Source organism: Ranitomeya imitator, chromosome 5 (genome assembly GCF_032444005.1).
Source record: "Ranitomeya imitator isolate aRanImi1 chromosome 5, aRanImi1.pri, whole genome shotgun sequence".
NCBI lineage: Eukaryota > Metazoa > Chordata > Amphibia > Anura > Dendrobatidae > Ranitomeya > Ranitomeya imitator.
Window position 1 is genome coordinate 683,837,412 of NC_091286.1, and position 26,929 is coordinate 683,864,340.

Below are 26,929 nucleotides of genomic sequence, written 5' to 3' on the forward strand. Positions count from 1 at the left end.
CTATTACTTTTGATCCTTTTAAAAAGAGGCAGCTACATATTAAAAAGACTGTAATTCCTAAACCCTCACTCCAAGTACGCTTACTCCAAATTAATTCAGAGAGTCGGCACTTTAAGCCCATATTCTTTATATAACTGAATCTTGAATAAGTTTTAGTAAACAGCTAAAATGCCCAAATCTTTCATTGTCCAAATATTTCTGGACCCAACTGTATACCAGGTGTCAGTGAATGGAGTGGGGTCAGGAGCTGAAACTGCACCATACAAGACACATGTCAACTCTGCTACATAGCCGGCATCAGCCTGACAGGGGCATATAGGGCACGTGGTTTTGGGGGCAAAAATGTTCCGGCTGGCATCCTATGGCATCCAAGGAGCTGCTAAAGATCCTCATACCTGCCATGCTGGTAATTCTGTGAAGCCAAGCCACAGGCTGAGCTTCATAGAAGTTAATAAAAAAGAAAAAGGATAAATAGACCCATTTCAGTACAAAGTCGTGGGAGGTACCAAAAATACTTGATATCAAAGCTATTACCACCAAGCAGAGCAATAAGTATTATATAGCACGTAATCTCAAATTTAAATTCAAACTTTATTAAATCAAACACACACAAAATCCCATAAAAAAAGCTCCTTAAAAAACAATTAAAAAACAACAATAAGGTAGTGTGGTTATAAATTGGTTAAGGGCACAAGGTTATTACAGATATTGCTCAAGATAATAAAGTACATCTTAATACATATTCATGAAATAGAGACTACCAATCGCAACATCCAAGATCAATACAAACCATGTGCCATTGTGTACAAAACAACGCTGCCTAGTACCCCAACGTGCGTTTCACATATAGCTTCATCAGAGGGTACTGGTGCAGTGTTGCTCATCAGTATATATAGTAGGATCAATCTTGGATGTTCTTTAGGTGTCCTTCACTGATGGATTTTTTTTGTGACTGGGGAATATATACAGGGGCTTCTCAAAAAATGAGAATATCAAAAAGTTAATTTATTTCAGCTCTTCAATACAAACGTGAAACTCATATTATAAAGAGTCATTACAGACAGAGTGATCTATTTCACGTGTTTATTTCTGTTAATGTTGATGATTATGGCTTACAGCCAATGAAAACCCAACAGTAATTATCTCAGTAAATTAGAATAATTAATAAAAAAACACCTGCAAAGGTTTCCTAAGTAATTAAATTGCTTAAGAAGCTGGTTGTTCACAGAGTGCTGTATTCAAGCATAATAATAGAAAGTTGAGTGGAAGGAAAAAGTGTGGTAGAAAAAGGTGCACAAGGAACCGGGATAACCGCAGCCTTCAAAGGATTGTTACGAAAAGGCCGTTCAGTAATGTGGGGGAGATTCACAAGGAGTGGACTGCTGCTAGTCATTGCTTCACGAGCCACCACACACAGACGCATCCAGGACTTGGGCAACAAGTGTCACATTCCTTGTGTCCGGCCTCTCATGACCAATAGACAACGCCAGAAGCGTCTTATCTGGGCCAAGGAGGAAAAAGAACTGAACTTTTTCTCAGCGGTACAAGGTGTTTTCAGATGAAAGCATATTTTGCATTTAATTTGGAAATCAAGGTCCCAGAGTCTGGAGGAAGAGTGGAGAGGCCACAATCCAAGCTGCTGGAGGTCTAGTGTGAAGTGTCCACAATCAGTGATGGTTTGGGGAGCCATGTCATCTGCTGGTGTAGGTCCACTGTGTGTTATCAAGACCAAGGTCAGCGCAGCCGTCTACCAGGAAATATTTGAGCACTTCATGCTTCCCTCTGCCGACAAGCTTTTTGGAGATGGAAATGTCATTCTCCAGCAGGACTTGGCTCCTGTCCACACTGCCAAAAGTACCAATACCTGGTGTAAAAACAACAGTATCACTGTGCTTGATTGGCAGCAAACTCGCCTGACCTTAACCCCATAGAGAATCTATGGAGTATTGTCAAGAGGAAGATGAGAGACACCAGACCCAACAATGCAGATGGGCTGAAGGCTGCTATCAAAGCAACCTGGGCTTCCATAACCCCTCAGCAGTGCCGCAGGCTGATCACCTCCATGTCACGCCGCATTAATGCAAAAGGAGCCCTGACCAAGTATCGTGTGCATTTACTGAACATACATTTCAGTAGGCCAACATTTTGGACTTTAAAATAATTTTTTCAAGCTGATGTTATAAAGTACTAAGTCAAATTTACTGAGATAATGACTTTTGGGTTTCCATCGGCTGTAAACCATAATCATCAACATTAACAGAAAAACACTGGCCTAAAAAATAAAGAAAAAATAAATCTTTAAAAATCCCAATCACACCCTCTTCCCCTCTTTATGAACTCCCGCCTCTGCTGTGATGTTCGGGGAGGGATTACTGTCAATTGCCACTTCTTTATCCCCCTGAAAGAACTGTTAGCTGCAGGGGAGTGGCAAAGTAAGTAACATGTTGATTACACATTTTGTAGGGCAGTCATAGAATCAACTTGATGCAACTTTCAATTTTCTAACACTGCCTCCAAAGGGCTAATGAAGTATTACAGCCCCGGGTCCTCCAAAGCAGTTTACACTGTACATAGCCACAATCCAACCAAACTAATTGCTTTTTCTAGATCAGATGATAAATAAATAAATAAATAAATAATCTTTATTTTTATATAGCGCTAACATATTCCGCAGCGCTTTACAGTTTTTGCACACATTATCATCACTGTCCCCGATGGGGCTCACAATCTAGATTCCCTATCAGTATGTCTTTGGAATGTGGGAGGAAACCGGAGTGCCCGGAGGAAACCCACGCAAACACGGAGAGAACATACAAACTCTTTGCAGATGTTGTCCTGGGTGGGATTCGAACCCAGGACCCCAGCGCTGCAAGGCTGCAGTGCTATCCACTGAGCCACCGTGCTGCCCTGATGATCCTTTTAATTACTCCTATACTGCAAATATACTATGTATGTTAACTAGTAACCACATGCTCTATACTCACCACAAATTGGGAACACAAAGCACAGAAGAAAGCTGAAGAGCACCATGGTTTACTTCTATAGGGTCTCGCATCCACTTTAAAATAAATTATATTTATAGAGAAAATCCATTAAGTAGAAATTAATGACTGACGTCAGCAAAGACGTTACTACCCAGCCCAGATACGGATCCAGGACCAGGTTTATACATACAGATACCGCCCCAACCACAGACTAAGTATATAATTATAGGAGAAAATCCGAGGAACAGAACGAGAATTAAAAGAAACAAGTATTCATTACACGACAAAGGTCAGAGAAACTAGGAATGATTGATCAGACCAAGGTCTGAGCTCCAGCCAGCTACCTCCATCCTATTATCCCTGACCTTTCTTATATCTATTCTTCCATGTGTGTTTTGGACTTGTTTTATGAGTCACTGTTCCCTGCAGGTGGGAGAACAAAACTGGAGGATGGTGGAACAAAAAGAAAAAAGAAAAAAAAAAAAATACTTCAAACTTCTGTAATGTATTGTAAGAAACCACAGGAGGGCGGAACACAGAGATAAGAAAAGAAAACACTGCTCTAACTTATGTGCAGAATGCAAACAGAGGCCCAATGATCAAAACCGGAGAAAGCAAAGGACCGAACAATGACCCAATGACCGGAGGACAAAGAACGGCTTTATTATTACCGTAATGTAATGAGTATTCCTTGTCCTGCAAGAAGCAATGCGATAGGAACAATAGAAACAAAAGTGAATATATAGATGTCATCAGCTCACATGTGTACACAATAGGGGGCAGTATTATAGTAGTTATATTCTTGTACATAGGAGCAGTATTATAGTAGTTATATTCTTGTACATAGGAGCAGTATTATAGTAGTTATATTCTTGTACATAGGAGCAGTACTACAGTAGTTATATTCTTGTACATAGGGCCAGTATTATAGTAGTTATATTCTTGTACATAGGGGCAGTATTATAGTAGTTATATTCTTGTACATAGGGGGCAGTATTATAGTAGTTATATTCTTGTACATAGGGGGCAGTATTATAGTAGTTATATTCTTGTACATAGGGGGCAGTATTATAGTAGTTATATTCTTGTACATAGGAGCAGTATTATGGTAGTTATATTCTTGTACATAGGAGCAGTACTACAGTAGTTATATTCTTGTACATAGGGGCAGTATTATAGTAGTTATATTCTTGTATATAGGAGCAGTATTATAGTAGTTATATTCTTGTACATAGGGGACAGTATTATAGTAGTTAAATTCTTGTACATAGGGGCAGTATTATAGCAGTTATATTCTTGTACATAGGAGCAGTATTATAGTAGTTATGTTCTTGTACATAGGGGACAGTATTCTAGTAGTTATATTCTTGCACATGGGGCAGTATTATAGTAGTTATATTTTTGTACATAGGGACAGTATGCCACGAGTGTGTCAAATGCTGACTGCAGAAGGTCTCAGCAGTTTGCTTTGCAGACTTCTCCCTGGGCCTTTTGACTCTAAGACCCATTGGCAACCTTCCCCAGCCTCTAGTTAACACACCTGGAGTGGGGTGTTTATAACTTCTAGCTGGCTGCTGGAAGTTGCGGGCGATATATTTCCATTTCCCTGTTGAGACTTGGAGCTACAGCAGTCAGATATCTTCCTCTCTGGAGTTTGGACGATGTCCGTGTTTCTCTCGGAGTCTAATCAAGCTAAGTGTTTCCCTTGTTTGTTTATCCCATCTGTCTTTAGTGGTAGTGGGGATTGACTAGCGCACATTAGGCATCTTGCTCGACGATAGGTGCGGAACCTATATAGGGACGATAGGGCAGACAGGGAGACAAATCTGTCTAGGGGGTTCCACTACCCCCTTCCCTAGTGTCTGGTTCACTTTCCCTTATCCCTTCATGTTGCACTTAGCCTTTCCTACACTGTGTGTGCCACAGTATTACAGTAGTTATATTCTTGTACATACGAGCAGTATTATCACAAGTACATTTTTTTTACTAAAATGCTTGTATCTAGGACATTAAATTTTGTTCCATATGCCTTCTCTGGTTCTGAAGGTCTGACAGTAGCGTTTGTAACTCTTTAAACCCTTCACCAATGAGCCTGTTTTCACCTTCCTGACCAGGCCAATTTTTACAATTCTGACCAGTGTCACTTTATGAGGTAATAACTCTGGAACACGTCAACAAATCCCACTAACTCTAAGAATATTTTTTCGTAACATATTGTACTTCATGGTAGTGGTAAAATGTATTAGATATAACTTGCATTTATTTGTAACTATATTGGAAATTTGGCGAAAAATTTGCAATTTTCAAACTTTAAATTTTTGTGCCCTTAAGTCATGCTACACAAAATGGTTAATAAACATAATTTCCCACATGTCTACTTTACATCAGCACAATTTCTGAAACATAATATTTTGTTATTAGAAAGTTAGAAGGGATATAATGTGACCAGTGATTTCTAATTTTTCCAACAAAAATGTTCTCTTAGCCCCCAATTTTTTATTTTCATAAGGAAAAACCGGTAGAAAATGGACCCCAAAATTGGTTCTGCAATTTCCTCGGAGTACGCAGATACCCCATATGTTGGGGAAAGCTACTGTTTGGGTGAACAACAGGGCTCAAAAAGGAAAGAGTGACGTTTTGGAATTCAGATTTTGATGGAATGGTCTGCGGGTGTCATGTCGCGTTTGGAGAGTCCCTGATGTGCCTAAACAGTGAAAAAAAACACGTCACACAATTTTGAAAACTAGACCCCTCAAGGAATATATCTAGAAATGCGATGCGTACGTTGAACCCATAGGTGTTTCACAGAACTTTACCATGTTGATCTGTGAAAATGAAAAAAATTATATTTTTTCCCACAAAAATGTTGTTTTAGCCCCAGGAGAAAATGGACCACAAAACTTGTGCGATTTCACCAGCGTACACCAATACCCCATATGTGGTTGAAAACTGCTTTTGAGGCAAAGTGCAAATCTCAGAAGGGAAGAAGCGCCATATTGGAGTTCAGATATTGCTGCACTTTTTTGAGGGTGCCATGCTACATTGGCAGAGGTGCCACCCCTGAGGTGTGAGAACATCAGAACCACCCATAAAAAAAAAAAAACATTTTACAAACTTCCCCTCTCAATGAATCCATCTACGGTAAAAAAAAAAAAATTTATCACAAAAAATGTTGTTTTAGCCCTAGATTTTACATTTTCAATGATTAAAAATGACACCAAAACTTGTCCCACAATTTCTGGTAAATGTAAAAATACCCCATATGTGGCTGTACAGTACTATTTTGCCATATGGAGAGTCTCGGTAGGAATGGAGCGCTATTTGCCTCCTGGAGCGCAGATTTTTCTAGAAAAGTTTGTGGACTCCATATACAGAGCCCCTAAGTGCTAGAAAAGCAGAATCCCCCTTCAAGTGACCACATTTTGGAAATCATACCCCTTTGGGAATATATCTACAGGAGTAGTGACATATTTGACTCCATGGTTGTTTTCCAGAGACAAGCAAACACTGGATGTTCCTGAGTGAAAAATGCAAACTGCCGTGGTAGTGACCAGTACGTTGTAGTGACCAGTACGTTGTAGTGACCAGTACGTTGTAGTGACCAGTACGTTATGCCCAGCTCATGCACCTGTAAACTAGGTGGGCTCTCATCGCTATAGAAATGCCAAACATGTGGACGAAAGCTGCGGTTAAGGTACACTGTGGGGCTCAAAAGTAGGGCCGCCATCAAGGTATTACTGCCCTTACTGGCGTATAGAGCCCGAAGAGCAGAGGGGGCCCACAGAGGGCCCCCTGTATTCTGCCGCTTCAGTAACTGATCATGTGTCCTCAGACGCACGATCAGTTAAAATCTCTTGCCATGCAGGAGATTCCTCCAGCACAGCAACAGTTAACAGCCGCCAGCCAATCACAAGCGAGTAGCAGAAGTCAGCAGCACTTCGCTGACGTATGACGTCACTGTTATACCCCAGAACGACGCATACTACATATGACAAGGGGATGCATTATACTATGGGGTACATTATACTAGATATGACAAGGGGATGCATTATACTATGAGGGTGCATTATACTACACTGCATGCAGAATTATTAGGCAAGTTGTATTTTGATCCTATGATCCTTTTTATACATGTTGTCCTACTCCAAGCTGTTCAGTCTTGAGAGCCAACTACCAATTAAGTAAATCAGGTGATGTGCATCTCTGTAATGAGGAGGGGTGCTGTCTAATGACATCAAAGCCCTATATAAAGGTGTGCTTAATTATTAGGCAACTTCCTTTCCTTTGGCAAAATGGGTCAGAAGAGAGATTTGATGGCTCTGAAAAGTCCAAAATTGTGAGATGTCTTGCAGAGGGATGCAGCAGTCTTGAAACTGACAAACTTTTGAAGCGTGATCACCGAACAATCAAGCGTTTCATGGCAAAATAGCCAACAGAGTCGCAAGAAGCGTGTTGGGCAAAAAAGGCGCAAAATAACTGCCCATGAATTGAGGAAAATCAAGCGTGAAGCTGCCAAGATGCCATTTGCCACCAGTTTTGGCATATTCAAGAGCTGCATCGTTACAGGAGTAACAAAAAGCACAAGGTGTGCGATACTCAGGGACATGGCCAAGGTAAGGAAGGCTGAAAAACGACCACCTTTGTACAAGAAACATAAGATAAAACATCAAGACTGGGCCAAGAAATATCTTAAGACTGACTTTTCAAAGGTTTTATGGACTGATGAAATGAGAGTGACTCTTGATGGGCTAGATGGATGGGCAGAGGCTGGATCAGTAAAGGGCAGAGAGCTCCAGTCCGACTCAGACGCCAGCAAGGTGGAGGAGGGGGACTGGTATAGGCTGGGATCATCAAAGATGAACTTGTGGGACCTTTTCGGGTTGAGGATGGAGTGAAGCTCAACTCCCAGACCTACTGCCAGTTTCTGGAAGACAACTTCTTCAAGCAGTGGTACAGGAAGAAGTCGGTATCGTTCAAGAAAAACATCATTTTCATGCAGGACAATGCTCCATCACATGCCTCCAACTACTCCACAGCGTCGCTGGCCAGTAAAGGTCTCAAAGAAGAAAAATAATGACATGGCCCCCTTGTTCACCTGATCTGAACCCCATAGAGAACCTGTGGTCCCTCATAAAATGTGAGATCTACAGGGAGGGAAAACAGTCCACCTCTCGGAGCAGTGTCTGGAGGCTGTGGTGGCTGCTGCACCCAATGTTGGTCGTAAACAGATCAAGGAACTGACAGAATCTATGGATGGAGGCTGCTGAGTGTCATCATAAAGAAAGGGGGCTATATTGGTCACTAATTTTTTTTGGGGGGGGTTGTTTTTGCATGTTAGAAATGTTTAATTCTAAATTTTGTGCAGTTATATTGGTTTACCTGGTGAAAATAAACAAGTGAGATGGGAATATATTTGGTTTTTATTAAGTTGCCTAATAATTCTGCACAGTAACAGTTACCTGCACAAACAGATATCCTCCTAAGATAGCCAAATCTAAAAAAAAAAAAAAAAAAAACACTCCAACTTCCAAAAATATTAAGCTTTGATATTTATGAGTCTTTTGGGTCGATTGAGAACATAGTTGTTGAAAAATAATAAAAATAATCCTCTAAAATACAACTTGCCTAATAATTCTGCACACAGTATATATATATACAGTGGGGCAAAAAAGTATTTAGTCAGTCAGCAATAGTGCAAGTTCCACCACTTAAAAAGATGAGAGGTGTCTGTAATTTACATCATAGGTAGACCTCAACTATGGGAGACAAACTGAGAAAAAAAAATCCAGAAAATCACATTGTCTGTTTTTTAACATTTTATTTGCATATTATGGTGGAAAATAAGTATTTGGTCAGAAACAAAATTTCATCACAATACTTTGTAATATATCCTTTGTTGGCAATGACAGAGGTAAAACGTTTTCTGTAAGTCTTCACAAGGTTGCCACACACTGTTGTTGGTATGTTGGCCCATTCCTCCATGCAGATCTCCTCTAGAGCAGTGATGTTTTTGGCTTTTCGCTTGGCAACACGGACTTTCAACTCCCTCCAAAGGTTTTCTATAGGGTTGAGATCTGGAGACTGGCTAGGCCACTCCAGGACCTTGAAATGCTTCTTACGAAGCCACTCCTTCGTTGCCCTGGCGGTGTGCTTTGGATCATTGTCATGTTGTAAGACCCAGCCACGTTTCATCTTCAATGCCCTTACTGATGGAAGGAGGTTTGCACTCAAAATCTCACAATACATGGCCCTATTCATTCTTTCATGTACCCGGATCAGTCGTCCTGGCCCCTTTGCAGAGAAACAGCCCCAAAGCTTGATGTTTCCACCACCATGCTTTACAGTAGGTATGGTGTTTGATGGATGCAACTCAGTATTCTTTTTCCTCCAAACACGACAAGTTGTGTTTCTACCAAACAGTTCCAGTTTGGTTTCATCAGACAATAGGACATTCTCCCAAAACTCCTCTGGATCATCCAAATGCTCTCTAGCAAACTTCAGACGGGCCCGGACATGTACTGGCTTAAGCAGTGGGACACGTCTGGCACTGCAGGATCTGAGTCCATGGTGGCGTAGTGTGTTACTTATGGTAGGCCTTGTTACATTGGTCCCAGCTCTCTGCAGTTCATTCGCTAGGTCCCCCCACGTGGTTCTGGGATTTTTGCTCACCGTTCTTGTGATCATTCTGACCCCACGGGGTGGGATTTTACGTGGAGCCCCAGATCGAGGGAGATTATCAGTGGTCTTGTATGTCTTCCATTTTCTAATTATTGCTCCCACTGTTGATTTCTTCACTCCAAGCTGGTTGGCTATTGCAGATTCAGTCTTCCCAGCCTGGTGCAGGGCTACAATTTTGTTTCTGGTGTCCTTTGACAGCTCTTTGGTCTTCACCATAGTGGAGTTTGGAGTCAGACTGTTTGAGGGTGTGCACAGGTGTCTTTTTATACTGATAACAAGTTTAAACAGGTGCCATTACTACAGGTAATGAGTGGAGGAAAGAGGAAACTCTTAAAGAAGAAGTTACAGGTCTGTGAGAGCCAGAAATCTTGATTGTTTGTTTCTGACCAAATACTTATTTTCCACCATAATATGCAAAAAAAGGATAAAAAAACAGACAATGTGATTTTCTGGATTTTTTTTTCTCAGTTTGTCTCCCATAGTTGAGGTCTACCTATGATGTAAATTACAGACGCCTCTCATCTATTTAAGTGGTGGAACTTGCACTATTGCTGACTGACTAAATACTTTTTTGCCCCACTGTATGTATGTATGTATATATATATATATATATATATATACATATATATATATATATATATGTTTATATTTATTTTTTTAAGAGAAAATAGACCGAATGGCACTAGGTCAGATGGCAATTTATGTTTGTTGATGGTAGTACCCTCACTACTATATCGTGGTGCTCAACATTGTGTAGCCATTGAAAGTTCCATATCCAGTAGAAAGAAAAGAAAATGTGGCACTCACCAAATAGTATTGCAATCAAAGTCCTTTATTTTTCCATTATTGGATTGAGGATATTAGGCGACAGTGGCAGGTAGAGACGAGGGTGCTGGGTGGCGACGGTGGACAATAATGGAAAAAATGGTAATTAGACTTAATGGTAATTATATTTCCAGGAATCCATCCTGACAGCACCATGGAGGTTGTCCTTCTTATCCATAGTGGGACAGGAAACCACGAGAGTACAAAAGGTCCCTCCCCCTACCGCCCATCAGTGATTTTCCACAGTACCACATATGGATGGATGCAAAAAAAGAATAGTTTATTTAAATAACAAAACAAGATACAAATGTTACATCACAATAGTTTTTAATGATTTAGTATAGGGAGGGAAACGAATAGTGCTGTCAGGATGGATTCCTGGAAATACAATTACTGGTAGGTCTAATTACCGTTTTCCAGGTCACCACCTGACAGCACCGTGGAGAAGTACCAAAGAAGATTGGTTCTAAGGGTGGGACTACTGCTTGGAGTACCTTCCTGCCAAAGGAGAAAGGCTGGATCAAGTTTCAAAACCAACCTGTCGTTAAAGACCTGCAAATAAGGATCCTGGATAGAAAGAGCCTGGAGCTCCCCCAGTCTCTTTGCCGACGTGATAGCTACAAGAAAGGCAGTTTTTAGGGACAGATTAATAATAATAATAATAATCTTTATTTTTATATAGCGCTAACATATTCCGCAGCGCTTTACAGTTTGCACACATTATCATCACTGTCCCCGATGGGGCTCACAATCTAGAATCCCTATCAGTATGTCTTTGGAATGTGGGAGGAAACCGGAGTGCCGGAGGAAACCCACGCAAACACGGAGAGAACATACAAACTCTTTGCAGATGTTGTCCTAGGTGGGATTAGAACCCAGGACCCCAGCGCTGCAAGGCTGCTGTGCTAACCACTGCGCCACCGTGCTGCCCATTACTAATATCTAGTTCGCTCCCTAAATCATATGGGTTTTTGCATAGTTTGTTAAGGACTAAATTTAGGTCCCATGGTGGGACAGTTTTCCTTATCAATGGTTTTAACCTTGCAACTGCTCTGGAAAACCGATTTATGCAGGGGTGGGATGACAAGGTAGAGTCATAGAAGACACTAAGGGCCGCCACCTGTACCCTTAAGGTACTGGGTCTAAGACCTGCTCTAAAACCTGATTGCAAGAAGTCAAGGATTTTGGAGATATCAGGGTGGTCAGTATCAACTGCCGCCTCTCCACAATAGCTGCAGAATTTTTTCCAAATCTTTAGTATAGATGGAAGAAGGTACTGGCTTCCTACTTGCTTGTAGTGTGGAACTAACTTAATCCGACAAGCCCTTTGTTTTCAGGACCTGGCGTTGAGGATCCAGGCTGATAACTGGAGAGTTTCTGGATTCTGGTGAAAAATAGGCCCCTGATAGTGAAGGTCTCTTCTTCGGGGAAGAAAAACGGGTTTCTCCTTTGACATTTTCTTTAGTAAGGGGAACCAACTTCTCCTTGGCCAGAACGGTACTACAAGTTGGACTCTGGCTCTGTCTTCTGCAATTTTCCTGAGAATTTTTAGTATTAACGCAAGAGGAGGGAATGCGTATAACAGGCCTCTGCTCCATGACTGGGAAAAGGCATCGATCCCGGACGGGTCCTCTTGAGGGTTCAGTGAGTAAAAGGTGCTGACCTTTGCATTTTGTCTGGCTGCAAAGAGGTCTACGTCTGGATTTCCCCAACGATGGCATAAGTCTCTGAATACTTCGTTGTTTAATTCCCATTCCGTCAATAAGACTGGCTTCCTGCTTGGGAAGTCCGCCACCTGGTTTCTGGTACCTTCTAGATGTGCCGCCGAGATTGAGAGTACTCTTTTCTCTGCCCCTCCAAAGATTCGCTCTGCCAGCTGCAGCAGTGCCAAGTGTCTCGGACCCCCTTGATGACGAAGGAAGGCTACTGCTGTTGTGTAGTCCGATAGTACTTTCACATGTTTGTTTCTTACCCAGGACTGGGCGGAGGAGAGGACTCTCCAGACCGCGAGCAACTGTCTGTAATTTGAGATTCCCCTGCTGTCTTTCAGACTCCACTGACCCTGGTAATACTTTTCAAGGATATGTCCTCCCGAGCCTTGCTGACTTGCGTCCGTGGTGATTACGACTTCGGGAGAATGAATCCAAGCAACTCCCTTTTGGAGGTTCTTGGGAATTGTCCACCAACGTAAGGAAGTCTTTACTCGAGGTGACAGATGTATTACCTTGTCCAATGACCCCTGTCTTCTGTCCCAGGATGCGAGGATCGCTTGCTGAAGTCGTCGAGAAAGAAACTGACTCCAGTTTACACTTGGTATGCAGGCCGTCATCAGCCCCAGGACCTTCATAGCTTCCCTGATGGATACTCTGTTTTTTTGTGAACTGACGAACTCTGTTTACTATGCCAGAAAATTTCCTTTCTGGTAGAAAGGACAATCTTACACTTGAGTCTAGTATGACTCCGAGAAATTTTATTCTCTGTTTGGGTACTAGATCGGATTTTGACCAATTTACGATCCACCCCAAATTCTGCAGTGTGTAGTTCAAAGACTGACAGTCGGTCCTGAGCTGATTTACCGTAACCGCTATTACCAGAAAGTCGTCCAGGTAAGGGACAACCATGATGTCCTGATTTCTTAGGTAGGCCACTACCTCCACCATAATTTTTGTAAAAATCCTTGGGGCTGAGGCTAGGCCAAACGGTAGGCAGCAATACTGATAGTGGAAGATTCTGCCTTCCTTCTCTACTGCAAATCTGAGGTATTTTTGGTGGCCTGGGTAAATTGGGATGTGATAGTACGCATTCTTTAGGTCTAGAGTACACATTACCACTCCTTTCCCTAAGAGGGGAATCGTGGACCTTATAGATCCCATTTTGAACCTCTTGTATTTTTACCCATGTGTTTAGATGTTTGAGGTTTATGATGGTTCTTGATTCTCCGGAGGGCTTTATTATGGAAAAAAGACTTGAATAAAAACCCTGTCCTAATTCCTGGGGAAGCACCGGAATGATTACGGCTGTTTTTAGGAGGCCCTGAATGTCTACCCACATGGGAGCGGTTGAGACGAGGTGGGAGCTGGATATTAGGAATTTTTGTTGTGGTAACGAGGTGAACTCTATTTTGTATCCCTGGGAGATCAGTTGCAGGACCCACGGACTTGTGGTAATCTCCTGCCAACCCCCCAGGAACCTGGTTAGGCGCCCCCCTACTCTGGTGGCGTCATTTCCTGTGGTATTCCGAAGTTGAACCTGAAAAGGTGGACTCTTTACCTCTGGTTCTAGTATCCCCAACTCCCTTGTTTCCCTTTCCCCCTATAGTCAGTTCTCTGGTTAAAACGGGGCCTACGAAAGGGCTGACATTTTTTGCGTTTCTCTTCCGGAAACCCCTTTTTATCATATGAGGCCTTCTCTAAAATGTCGTCAAGAACCGGCCCAAATACTCTTCCACCTGAAAATGGGATAGCACAAAGCTTATTTTTGGAATGCATATCCCGACCAGTTTTGAGCCAGATGGCTCTTCTGGCTGCATTTGACAAGGATTGACGCCAGGCCGTGAACCTCACCGATTCTGCAGAGGCGTCTGCAAGAAAATCGGTTGCCATTTTTAGAAGGGGTAGGGATTTCAATTTAGTCTCTCTAGGGGTTATGGATGATAGTTGATCTACCAAATCATCTACCCATAAGTGCTTAGATCGCGCCACTGATGTTGCCGCTATATTTGCATGTATTACAGCCGCTGAACTCTCCTAGGCTCTTTTTAAGAGTCCGTCTGCCTTCCTGTCCTTAGGCTCCTTTAGGTTAGAGGAGTCTTCAAAAGGGAATGGCGGTTCTCTTGGAGACTCTGGCTAAAGGAATGTCTATTTTGGGAATGTCCTCCCAGTCTTTGACCTCCTCTGAATCAAAAGGAAGACGAAGTTTAAAGCCTTTGGGAATAGTCAGACGTTTTTCTGCCTCCTCCCATTCTTCCAGAATCATTGATCGAATATGAGGGTTCACTAAGAAGACTTTTGATGTTTGAGTACATAACCTGTTATGATAAGGTAATTCAGTACCACAATGGACATAGAAGTCAGAGCACATACAGTGACCTGACAATAACCCAAAAACATAGAACGAGCTCTGAGACATGGGAACTCTGCTGACCGCAATCCCTAATCCTCTCCAACCACACTAGAGGCAGCCGTGGATTGCGCCTAACGCTCCCTATGCAACTCGGCACAGCCTGAGAAACTAGCTAGCCTGAAGATAGAAAATAAGCCTACCTTGCCTCAGAGAAATACCCCAAAGGAAAAGGCAGCCCCCACATATAATGACTGTGAGTTAAGATGAAAAAGACAAACGTAGAGATGAAATAGATTTAGCAAAGTGAGGCCCGACTTTCTGAACAGAGCGAGGATAGGAAAGGTAACTTTGCGGTCAACACAAAACCCTACAAAAACCACGCAAAGGGGGCAAAAAGACCCTCCGTACCGAACTAACGGCACGGAGGTACACCCTCTGCGTCCCAGAGCTACCAGCAAGCAAGAAAACAATATTAAGCAAGCTGGACAGAAAAAAATAGCAAACAAAATAGCAAAAGCGGAACTTAGCTATGCAGAGCAGCAGGCCACAGGAACGATCCAGGAGGAAACAGGTCCAATACTAGAACATTGACTGGAGGCCAGGATCAAAGCACTAGGTGGAGTTAAATAGAGCAGCACCTAACGACATCACTACATCGCCTGAGGAAGGAAACTCAGAAGCCGCAGTACCACTCTCCTCCACCAACGGAAGCTCACAGAGAGAATCAGCCGAAGTACCACTTGTGACCACAGGAGGGAGCTCTGCCACAGAATTCACAACAGTACCCCCCCCTTGAGGAGGGGTCACCGAACCCTCACCAGAGCCCCCAGGACGACCAGGATGAGCCATATGAAAGGCACGAACAAGATCGGGAGCATGGACATCAGAGGCAAAGACCCAGGAATTATCTTCCTGAGCATAACCCTTCCATTTAACCAGATACTGGAGTTTCCGTCTTGAAACACGAGAATCCAAAATCTTCTCCACAATATACTCCAACTCCCCCTCCACCAAAACCGGGGCAGGAGGATCAACAGATGGAACCATAGGTGCCACGTATCTCCGCAACAATGACCTATGGAATAAGTTATGTATGGAAAAAGAATCTGAAAGGGTCAGACGAAAAGACACAGGATTAAGAACCTCAGAAATCCTATACGGACCAATGAAATGAGGTTTGAACTTAGGAGAGGAAACCTTCATAGGAATATGACGAGAAGATAACCAAACCAAATCCCCAACACGAAGTCGAGGACCCACACAGCGTCTGCGATTAGCGAAACGTTGAGCCTTCTCCTGGGACAAGGTCAAATTGTCCACTACATGAGTCCAAATCTGCTGCAACCTGTCCACCACAGTATCCACACCAGGACAGTCCGAAGACTCAACCTGCCCTGAAGAGAAACGAGGATGGAACCCAGAGTTGCAGAAAAACGGCGAAACCAAGGTAGCCGAGCTGGCCCGATTATTAAGGGCGAACTCAGCCAAAGGGAACCCTTTATGTACTAAAGATAACACAGATAAAATATAGCTTTTAATTAATATACCAATTAAAACCATGCCACAAATACAACCAGATAAACACATAAAACACACAACCGTGCACTCTGGCATAACCCTGCCAAACAATACCTCTTAGTACTGCCTACCTATCAGTGGAGGTTGGCACCCTAAACACAGATACGAGATTGGCGCCCCCACTCACCGTCGGCTGTCCCTATGTCTCCTAGTATGGATCCTAATATAGGTGTCACATACAGACCAGCACTTACACTAGACAGGAAAAAGATAGGCAGACTAACTGGCTGATTGTATATATATATATTTATGAAATAATCATATATATAAACTAGGTTTGTGACAGGGTGAGATACTGTTGAGGAGAGCCATAAGATTAAATACTTAATTAACCCCAAGCCATAAGAGATTGAGAGAAATGACCCATAACGTGTATTGTTTGATCTTACATACGTTTTTTAGATGAAAGTAAGACACTAAAGATGGCTGCCATTTCCTGTATCAGAGAGCCATGTGGCTGCCTGGCTGGTATCCAAGATGACGCCCACCCTGATGACCTCATGGATCCACCCACAGTGACGCCCACCTTGATGACCTCATGGACCAACCCACCCTGATGACCTCATGGATCCACCCATGGACTTGCTCATTGCCCAACCCACTAACCAATGGAATGCATCCGATCACTCCCATTTTAGAGCTAACCGAGCCCCCTTACAGGGGATATGTAACCATGTGTTCTGACTGAATAAAGTCTCTTTTCCCTTGCAGCTGGGCCATAGATTGATCATGGAGAGTTTACATATGACTGTGTGTTGTTATATGTTTATTTCTTTGGTGCGCACCTGATCAATATCCATTAGGCCAGGAGTAGGCAACTTAAGTGAACATTTTATTAAATTGTTCAACCTAACAATTTGGCTGCCCAACCTGGGGGCCAGCAGAGGAAGAGCCCTGAACCCTGAGGACCGGCGACTGGAATGGCAGAACGCGCTGAATACCCCGAACGTGGAGACTGATCACCTCCTTATCAGAACACGGTAAGTCTGCTGATTTTTATAATCTGTAGTCTTTACCTGTGTCCTTCGGGGTATCCTGTGCAGATTGGCTGACCGTGTCCGGTCTTCGTGGTATCTGTAAGACGGCAGAAGGGTCTCTCCGCTGCTGGTCATTTAATTGCAAGAACCGTCACATGTTTTAGTTGCCTACTGCCTGTTATGTGTTGTGAGGAGGGGAGATGACTGGTAGTTAGAACAGGAAAAGCAAGTTGTTTTTTTTTAGTGAAGGAAAAGCAAGTGTTAGAACAGGAAAAGCAAGTTTTTAGAAAAGAAAAGCAAGCAAGTGTAAGAAAAAAAATATATATATTTTTGTCTGTGGTACAGTACATGGTTGTCGCCTGTGATAAGATTTTCAGTTCTGTATGAGAGAGACTAGGACCTTGAGTGATTGACTCAGCCTAGGGGGGCCCGGTAAAACTTGGAGTGAGATGACTCAGTTCGGCGCCTAATAAATTGTGTAGCGGCTCATTAAAACTTGGAGTGAGATGACTCAGTTCGAGCCAAATAAATAAATTTATAGTTTTTTTTTGCCCCGTGGCATTGAGCGAGTTGACTCTGCACGGGGACTGGTAAGTTAGGGAGCAATTTGACTAAGTAGGGAATAATTGGTTTGTAAAGTACAGAATACGGAAGTCAGACAGGGACCACGTGACAAGAAAGAATAGGAACTGAGTACTGCAGACTCAGTTCCCTTTAGAATCTCAGGGTTGAGTCATCTCCCCCGTCTTATTGTTTGTTTGGTGCTTGTTATCTTGATAGGGATATAGATATCTATAGAAAGATGGAGAAATTAATGCAGTTCTGCCGTATTGGCACTAAGCCAAATTCAGATGGCAAGTTAGACCCGTGCACATTAGTAACAACTCGTGAAGGGAAGAGTCATGTTAAACAATGTAAAAAGCTTATGAAGTTGTGTGGAATGCCAGAAGGGGGGAGGTTACAGCCCCTGGAGTGGAAGATTGTCTTGAAAGAAAGAAAGGGTATCCTAAAAGATAATGGATTTTTGTCTACTGCTAGGGCATGGGAGAGAGTCTCTGAAAGTCTGTATAGAGAAAATTGGGTAGAAGAGGAAAGGAATAAAAAGGGCAGAGTTTTGAATTATGTGTATTACAAAAATATATCCCGTGAGCGGCCACCACCTTATAATGGTGGCCCAGAGCCATGTGCTAACCCTGGTAGCAGCCATTTTATGGATGGTAAATTTGCTAATGCTGGTAGCATCCATTTTATGGATGGTAAATTTGTTAATGCTGGTAGTAGCCATTTTGTAGATGGTAAATTTGTTAATGCTGGTAGTAGCCATTTTGTAAATGGTAAATTTGTTAATGCTGGTAGCAGCCATTTTATGGATGGTAAATTTGCTAATGCTGGTAGCATCCATTTTGTGGATGGTAAATTTGTTAATGCTGGTAGCATCCATTTTGTGGATGGTAAATTTGTTAATGCTGGTAGCAGCCATTTTATGGATGGCAAATGTGTTCATGCTGGCGGCGGCCATTCTGTGGATGGCAAATGTGTTAATTCTAATGGTGGCCATTTTGTGGATAACATGTAATTCTGACGGTAGCCATTTTCTGGATGGCAAATGTGCTGCTCCTGGTGGTGAACATCTTAGACTAAGGCTATACACCACATCACCAAATCCTTGTTACCCAGTAATGACCACTAACGGCCAATACTATTTTCCTTTGGGAAGTGAACAAGCTTTACCCATGTATCCTGTCTCAGTGGTTTTCAATGGGGCACGGAACCTTTCCCCTATCTAGCAATGCTCCCGCCTGGATCGTCCTCGGCACCAACCCTTTCTACTGTCACTTCCACTGCCAATTTAGCCGCACACCCACTGTTGTGAATTCTGTGGCCAAGCTCCCTCCTGTGGTCGTGAGTGGTACTTCGGCTGGTTCTGTCTATGAGCTTCCTTTGGTGGATGAGAGTGGTACTGCAGCTTCTGAGTTTCCTTCCTCAGGTGATGAGGTTAAGTCGTTAGGTGCTGCTCTATTTAACTCCACCTAGTGCTTTTATCCTGGCCTCCAGTCAATGCTCTAGTATTGGTCTTGCTTCCTCCTGGATCGTTCCTGTGGCCAGTCTGTCCTGCGTAAGCTAAGTTTTGCTTGTGTTATTATTGTTTGCTATTTTTTCTGTCCAGCTTGCTTTGTTGGTTTTTCTTGCTTGCTGGAAGCTCAGACGCAGAGGGAGCACCTCCGTACCGTTAGTCGGTGCGGAGGGTCTTTTTGCCCCTCTGCGTGGTTGTTTGTAGGTTTTTGTGTTGACCGCAAAGCTATCTTTCCTATCCTCGGTCTATTCAGTAAGTCGGGCCTCACTTTGCTAAATCTATTTCATCTCTGTGTTTGTGTTTTCATCTTTACTCACAGTCATTATATGTGGGGGGCTGCCTTTTCCTTTGGGGAGTTTCTCTGAGGCAAGGTAGGCTTATTTTTCTATCTTCAGGGCTGGTTAGTTTCTCAGGCTGTGCCGAGTTGCATAGGGAGCATTAGGCGCAATCCATGGCTACCTCTGGTGTTGTGTGATAGGATTGGGGATTGCGGTCAGCGGAGTTCCCACGTCTCAGAGCTCGTCCTAGGTTTTTGGTAATTGTCAGGTCACTTTGTGTGCTCTGAACTTCAATGTCCATTGTGGTTCTGAATTACCTGTTCACAACAACCCACACAAGATGCTCCAAGCAATGGCCTCTCCTCCCAACGCTTCCACTACAATAGCACTCTCACACAGTCTACCTAACCCTATACCCGGTACCTCACAGGCTCTCTTGCAGCCAAGTGCACACCTGTATGGGACGGTGGCAACTGTATCAAGGGGGGGGCTCAATCTGGGAGGGGGATGTCAATAGCACAGGAAGCACAAAGGGGAGGGAATGTTGACAACCTGTTTTCAAAAAGAACTTCCTGAGGGACCCTTGTTAGTGGTGGGAAAGGGTGACATAACGACAATGGAAACAGACGCTATTGTTAAAGCTGCCAATTCTCGGTTAGAGCATAATGGAGGTGTAGCTAGAGCTATAGTGTAAGCAGGAGGGGCGACTATTCAAGCTGACAGTCAAATCATTGTTGAGTCACATGGTCAGATAGCTGTTGGGGACATAGTGGTGACTAAAGCTGGCAATCTTCCATGTAGAATGATCATACACGCTGTGACCCCTACTTTTGACCCTATTCATCCAGACGTTAGTGCTCAACAACTTCATGCAGCAATAACTCGCATTTTAGAGTATGCGAATATTAGTGAGCAAATTGAGACCTTGACAATTCCGGTGCCATCTCTACTCCCGCCTCAGGTGTCACCACCAACAGTGCCAATGCTCATGTCTGAGGAGCCCACCCTCTACGTCAAGTTTACACCCCAGCAAGCTGCTACTCTGTTGTACCAAGCTCCAGATCCAGAAAAACAGCCGATGCCTTTCTACAGAAGCATGCTTCAAATCCAAAGTACTTACCCAGCTACGTGGCAAGATCTAATTTCCCTGGCAAATCTTAAAGCAGTCGATGCATATTGGCCTGTTATGGATATCGTGTTCAATGATGACTCACTTGCCAGTGACAAGACATGGGACTCTGGTGTTGAGTTCTGCCAAGAACCCAAGACATGGGCCTCGGATGAGCTGGCTGACCTATCACTTATTGTCGCCAAAGGATTCCAGATGCCTCAAAGCTGATGCAGCCATTGTACGAAGACCTCAAGACATCAGCGTTTCCACTATGTACCAAATCCGTGGAAGCTTTCTACGCTCTTAAACAGGCCATACAGTCTGCACCAGCTTTTGGAATCCCAAATTCTGATATCATCTGAGGACATCCAGTTCTCTTAATGGCTCCACACGACATAATTGCTATTCCTGCAACCCTAAACATCTGTTGGTGCAGCGTCATATGAGACTACAATATTCGCTGTTGGTTCCGGATAATGTCACTCTTGTCCGCTGCAGCATCTTCAAACTGTCCATGCTGCTTCCTCTTTCCAGGGGGGATGTGGATGATGATGCTCATGCTCTCGGAGAAGATGCCTCTACACACTCAAAGGAGGATCATGACTGTCTTGAACAAATGCAGAAAGAAGTAGCCTCCAAGAAAAACGTGTCTGAAGACCCATTCCCACATGCTGACCTGACGTTCCTCACTGATGGTTCCAGATTTGCAGATGAAACGGGAAGGTTCCATACGGGATATGCCGTGGTTACACATCACCAGGTCATCTCAGCTGGATCACTACCACCGCACATGTCTGCACAAGAAGCGGAACTTAAAGCTTTGACGTTGGCTTGTCAGGAAGCAACGGAGAAGGTGGTCAACCTCTACACGGATTCAAGATATGCTTTCGGAGTGGCTCATGACTTCGGCAGTATCTGGGCAGCCAGAGGATACCTAACTAACTTGTGGCCGCTCTTGATCTACGTTCGGAGGTTGCAGTGATCAAGATCAAAGCTCACGGAAGATTGGATTCTCAAGAAGCAAGGAGGAACTTCTTTGCTGACAAAACAGTAAAAACCTATGCTGCTGATCCATTTGGGAAAGAGAAAGCAGCGGTGTACGTGTCACAAAACACTGAAGAAGGGACTAAAGGCTCTCTTATGAGGATTATCCATCTACATCAAGACATTGGATGATGAAAAGAAGCCATGACAAGAAGGAGGAGCTAAAAAAGGATGAAGATTGGGTCTGGAGGGTGAACAAAAAGTTCTGTCTACCCCGTAATCTGTATTCCTCGGAGACAGAATGGGCACACGGTATCGCCCAGAGGCCGGAATCAGATGATTGACCTGATTTGGAAGACTTACATGGCACTTGGGATCTCTACTGTCACCCAAAAATACTGCAATTCCTGCCTTGTGTGTGCAACATGCAATCCAGCACCGCCCCAGAAAGTTACTCAGAAACATTGGCTAAACCACTCTATCCCTTTCGGAGGATTCAGATTGATCACAATCAAATGCCAAAAGTAGGGAAGTACGAGTATGTACTGGTAGTGACTGACATGTTCTTAGGATGGCCCGAAGCCTATCCAGTAATAAACATGACTGCCAGAGTGGCTGTTAAGAGACTGATGACTGAAGTAGTATGCAGATATGGGGTCCCAGAGGTAATTGAGAGTGACCAAGGACCTGCGTTCACTGCAGCACTGACTAAGGAACTATGGACATTGGTGGGAGCTGATTTGGGTTTACATACTCCATATCACCCACAGAGCAGTGCGAAAGTAGAAACACTGAATGGCACCTTGAAAAATAAAATACTGAAAGCCAGTTAGGAGGTCAGACTTGGACAGACATTTTGCCCATTGTCTTATACTCAGTCAGAAACACTCCCAAGGGGTCCCACCAAACTCACACCACACGAGATTCTTTTTGGGGGAGCCTCCAAGGTTGGGTCAATATTTTCCACAACAACTAGCTTTAGGAAGTGATACTCTTGTAAATTATGTAATTGTCCTTACTAAAAGAACTGTCAGTAACACATGTACAAGTTTTATCATCCATTCCAGATCCAGATTCCAGTGAAGGTACCCATGATTTCCAACCTGGTGACTACATGCTGGTAAAGAAGTTCATCAGAAAGACATCCCTGGAGTCGAGATTTGAGGGTTCCTACCAAGTGCTCCTGACTACTCCTACTTCAGTCAGGATTGCTGAGCGTCTTCTGGATTCATATTATTATTATTATTAATTGTTATAGCGCCATTTAATCCATCTCTCACATTATAAACTTGTTAGACAGTTAGGGACAGAGTAGGATCTGCTTGTCAAAGTCCAGCTACAAAGGGAGGTTTTCCACAAGGGAAAACTTGTCTCAAACTGGTGAAAACTCCAATTCCCCCCTCCCGGGCGAGACGGTCAGATATAGGATGTGTTACATCAGGGTGAGTGACATATGTATTTTATGTAACCATGGAGATTGGAGAGTAATAGATCCAGCAGGTAGAAAAGTCCCGAGGACGCTGGTAGCGCGCTCCGAGATACCTCCTGATATATCCATGATTGGTCACACATTCTCTGGTGTCTATAGCATCTGTATTGTCATGAAGCCTCTGATGTCATAGTGACACTTAACACTGGTGGGTTAGGGAACCACAGTGGGATCAAGATAAAAAAAGGGTTAATAAAGTATTTAGGGGGGACTGTTGAGGAGAGCCATAAGATTAAATACTTAATTAACCCCAAGCCATAAGAGATTGAGAGAAATGACCCATAACGTGTATTGTTTGATCTTACATACGTTTTTTAGATGAAAGTAAGACACTAAAGATGGCTGCCATTTCCTGTATCAGAGAGCCATGTGGCTGCCTGGCTGGTATCCAAGATGACGCCCACCCTGATGACCTCATGGATCCACCCACAGTGACGCCCACCTTGATGACCTCATGGACCAACCCACCCTGATGACCTCATGGATCCACCCATGGACTTGCTCATTGCCCAACCCACTAACCAATGGAATGCATCCGATCACTCCCATTTTAGAGCTAACCGAGCCCCCTTACAGGGGATATGTAACCATGTGTTCTGACTGAATAAAGTCTCTTTTCCCTTGCAGCTGGGCCATAGATTGATCATGGAGAGTTTACATATGACTGTGTGTTGTTATATGTTTATTTCTTTGGTGCGCACCTGATCAATATCCATTAGGCCAGGAGTAGGCAACTTAAGTGAACATTTTATTAAATTGTTCAACCTAACAATACACGGACTAAAGACCAACAATGTGCATAACAAAAAAGTGCTCGTGTATTAAAAATAGGCCTCACTACCTCTGTACCCTACTGCTGTGCAGCCTGCCTGGCTGTGGAGGTTGGCACCCTACTGGTCAGCGGATCTACATATCAAGGCCTCCTGATGATCCGTTGGGGTGAAACGCGTAGAGGCGTATGAAATATCAACACTGATAAGTATCGGTCTCACCCTCTGTTTACCATGCATATATCTAAGCACTAGGCTATCTTCGGCTGAAGATAAGGTTTTTTTTTTTTCCTTTTTTTCCTTTTTCTCCCTGCAGCTATATATGTTTTTGTGCCTTGCCATTTTTGTGTATTTACACATCTGTGTCTGATCATTATCAGGCTGGGATTTAATATTAGGGCTTCCCAGGGCCAGTCGTCGCTGAGTGGGGGCGCCATTCCGCTGACCAGTGAGGCCTATTTTTAATACACGAGCACTTTTTTGTTATGCACATTGTTGGTCTTTAGTCCGTGTATATGCTAAGACAGCTCCAAGTGGCGTCGAACTCAGCCAAAGGCAAAAAGGACACCCAGTCATCCTGATCAGCAGAAACAAAGCATCTCAGATATGTTTCCAAGGTCTGATTGGTTCGTTCGGTCTGGCCATTAGTTTGAGGATGGAACGCCGAGGAAAAAGACAAGTCAATGCCCATCCTAGCACAAAAGGCTCGCCAAAACCTCGAAACAAACTGGGAACCTCTGTCAGAAACGATATTCTCTGGAATGCCATGTAAACGAACCACATGCTGGAAGAACAATGGCACCAAATCAGAGGAGGAAGGTAATTTAGACAAGGGTACCAAATGAACCATCTTAGAGAAGCGATCACAGACCACCCAAATGACTGACATCTTTTGAGAGACGGGAAGATCTGAAATAAAATCCATAGAGATATGTGTCCAAGGCCTCTTCGGGACCGGCAAGGGCAAAAGCAACCAACTGGCACGAGAACAGCAGGGCTTAGCCCGAGCACAAATCCCACAGGACTGCACAAAAGAACGCACATCCTGCGACAGAGATGGCCACCAAAAGGATCTAGCCACTAATTCTCTGGTACCAAAGATTCCAGGATGACCAGCCAACACCGAACAATGAACCTCAGAGATAACTTTATTCGTCCACCTATCAGGGACAAACAGTCTCTCCGCTGGGCAACGATCAGGTTTATTAGCCTGAAATTTTTGCAGCACCCGCCGCAAATCAGGGGAGATGGCAGACACAATTACTCCCTCCTTGAGGATACCCGCCGGCTCAGATAAACCCGGAGAGTCGGGCACAAAACTCCTAGACAGAGCATCCGCCTTCACATTTTTAGAGCCCGGAAGGTACGAAATCACAAAGTCAAAACGGGCAAAAAACAGCGACCAACGAGCCTGTCTAGGATTCAACCGCTTGGCAGACTCGAGATAAGTCAAGTTCTTATGATCAGTCAAGACCACCACGCGATGCTTAGCTCCTTCAAGCCAATGACGCCACTCCTCGAATGCCCACTTCATGGCCAGTAACTCTCGATTGCCAACATCATAATTTCGCTCAGCAGGCGAAAACTTCCTGGAAAAGAAGGCGCATGGTTTCATCACCGAGCAATCAGAACTTCTCTGCGACAAAACAGCCCCTGCTCCAATCTCAGAAGCATCAACCTCGACCTGGAATGGAAGCGAAACATCTGGCTGACAACACAGGGGCAGAAGAAAAACGACGCTTCAACTCTTGAAAAGCTTCCACAGCAGCAGAAGACCAATTGACCACATCAGCACCTTTCTTGGTCAAATCGGTCAATGGTTTAGCAATACTAGAAAAATTGCAGATGAAGCGACGATAAAAATTAGCAAAGCCCAGGAACTTTTGCAGACTTTTCAGAGATGTCGGCTGAGTCCAATCATGGATGGCTTGGACCTTAACAGGGTCCATCTCGATAGTAGAAGGGGAAAAGATGAACCCCAAAAATGAAACCTTCTGAACACCAAAGAGACACTTTGACCCCTTCACAAACAAAGAATTAGCACGCAGGACCTGAAACACCGTTCTGACCTGCTTCACATGAGACTCCCAATCAACCGAGAAGATCAAAATGTCATCCAAGTACACAATCAGGAATTTATCCAGGTACTCTCGAAAGATGTCATGCATAAAGGACTGAAACACTGATGGAGCATTGGCAAGTCCGAATGGCATTACTAGATACTCAAAATGGCCCTCGGGCGTATTAAATGCAGTTTTCCATTCATCGCCTCGCTTAATACGCACAAGATTATACGCACCACGAAGATCTATCTTGGTGAACCAACTAGCCCCCTTAATCCGAGCAAACAAATCAGATAACAACGGCAAGGGGTACTGAAATTTAACCGTGATCTTATTTAGAAGGCGGTAATCTATACAAGGTCTCAGCGAACCATCCTTCTTGGCCACAAAAAAGAACCCTGCTCCTAATGGCGACGATGACGGGCGAATATGCCCCTTCTCCAAGGACTCCTTCACATAACTCCGCATAGCGGCGTGCTCAGGCACAGATAAATTAAACAGTCGACCTTTTGGGAATTTACTACCAGGAATCAAATCGATAGCACAATCACAATCCCTATGCGGAGGTAGGGTATCGGACTTGGGCTCATCAAATACATCCCGGTAATCAGACAAGAACTCTGGAACCTCAGAAGGGGTGGATGACGAAATAGACAGAAATGGGACATGTAACCCCTGACAACCCCAGCTGGACACAGACATGGATTTCCAATCTAATACTGGATTATGGACTTGTAGCCATGGCAACCCCAACACGACCACATCATGCAGATTATGCAACACCAGAAAGCGAATAACCTCCTGATGTGCAGGAGCCATGCACATGGTCAGCTGGGTCCAGTACTGAGGCTTATTCTTGGCCAAAGGCGTAGCATCAATTCCTCTCAATGGAATAGGACTCTGCAAGGGTTCCAAGAAAAACCCACAACGCCTAGCATACTCCAAGTCCATCAAATTCAGGGCAGCGCCTGAATCCACAAATGCCATGACAGAATAAGATGACAAAGAGCAGATCAAGGTAACGGACAAAAGAAATTTTGACTGTACCATACCAAT

General features: G+C 43.7%; 1 protein-coding gene across 4 annotated transcripts in view; it reads right to left on the minus strand.

Moving 5' to 3' along the window:
- Positions 1 to 26,929, minus strand: part of MSRA (methionine sulfoxide reductase A) — a 342,166-nt gene that overhangs the window by 293,754 nt on the left and 21,483 nt on the right. The window contains exon 1 of one of the 4 annotated variants that reach the window (XM_069728389.1): positions 2,985 to 3,213. The exons of the other annotated variants lie outside the window; for them this stretch is intronic. Coding sequence (XP_069584490.1) covers positions 2,985 to 3,030 — 46 coding nt within the window. The 5' untranslated portion in view covers positions 3,031 to 3,213. Of the gene's footprint in view, positions 1 to 2,984; positions 3,214 to 26,929 lie in introns of those variants that run through there. 4 annotated transcript variants of the gene reach the window in all.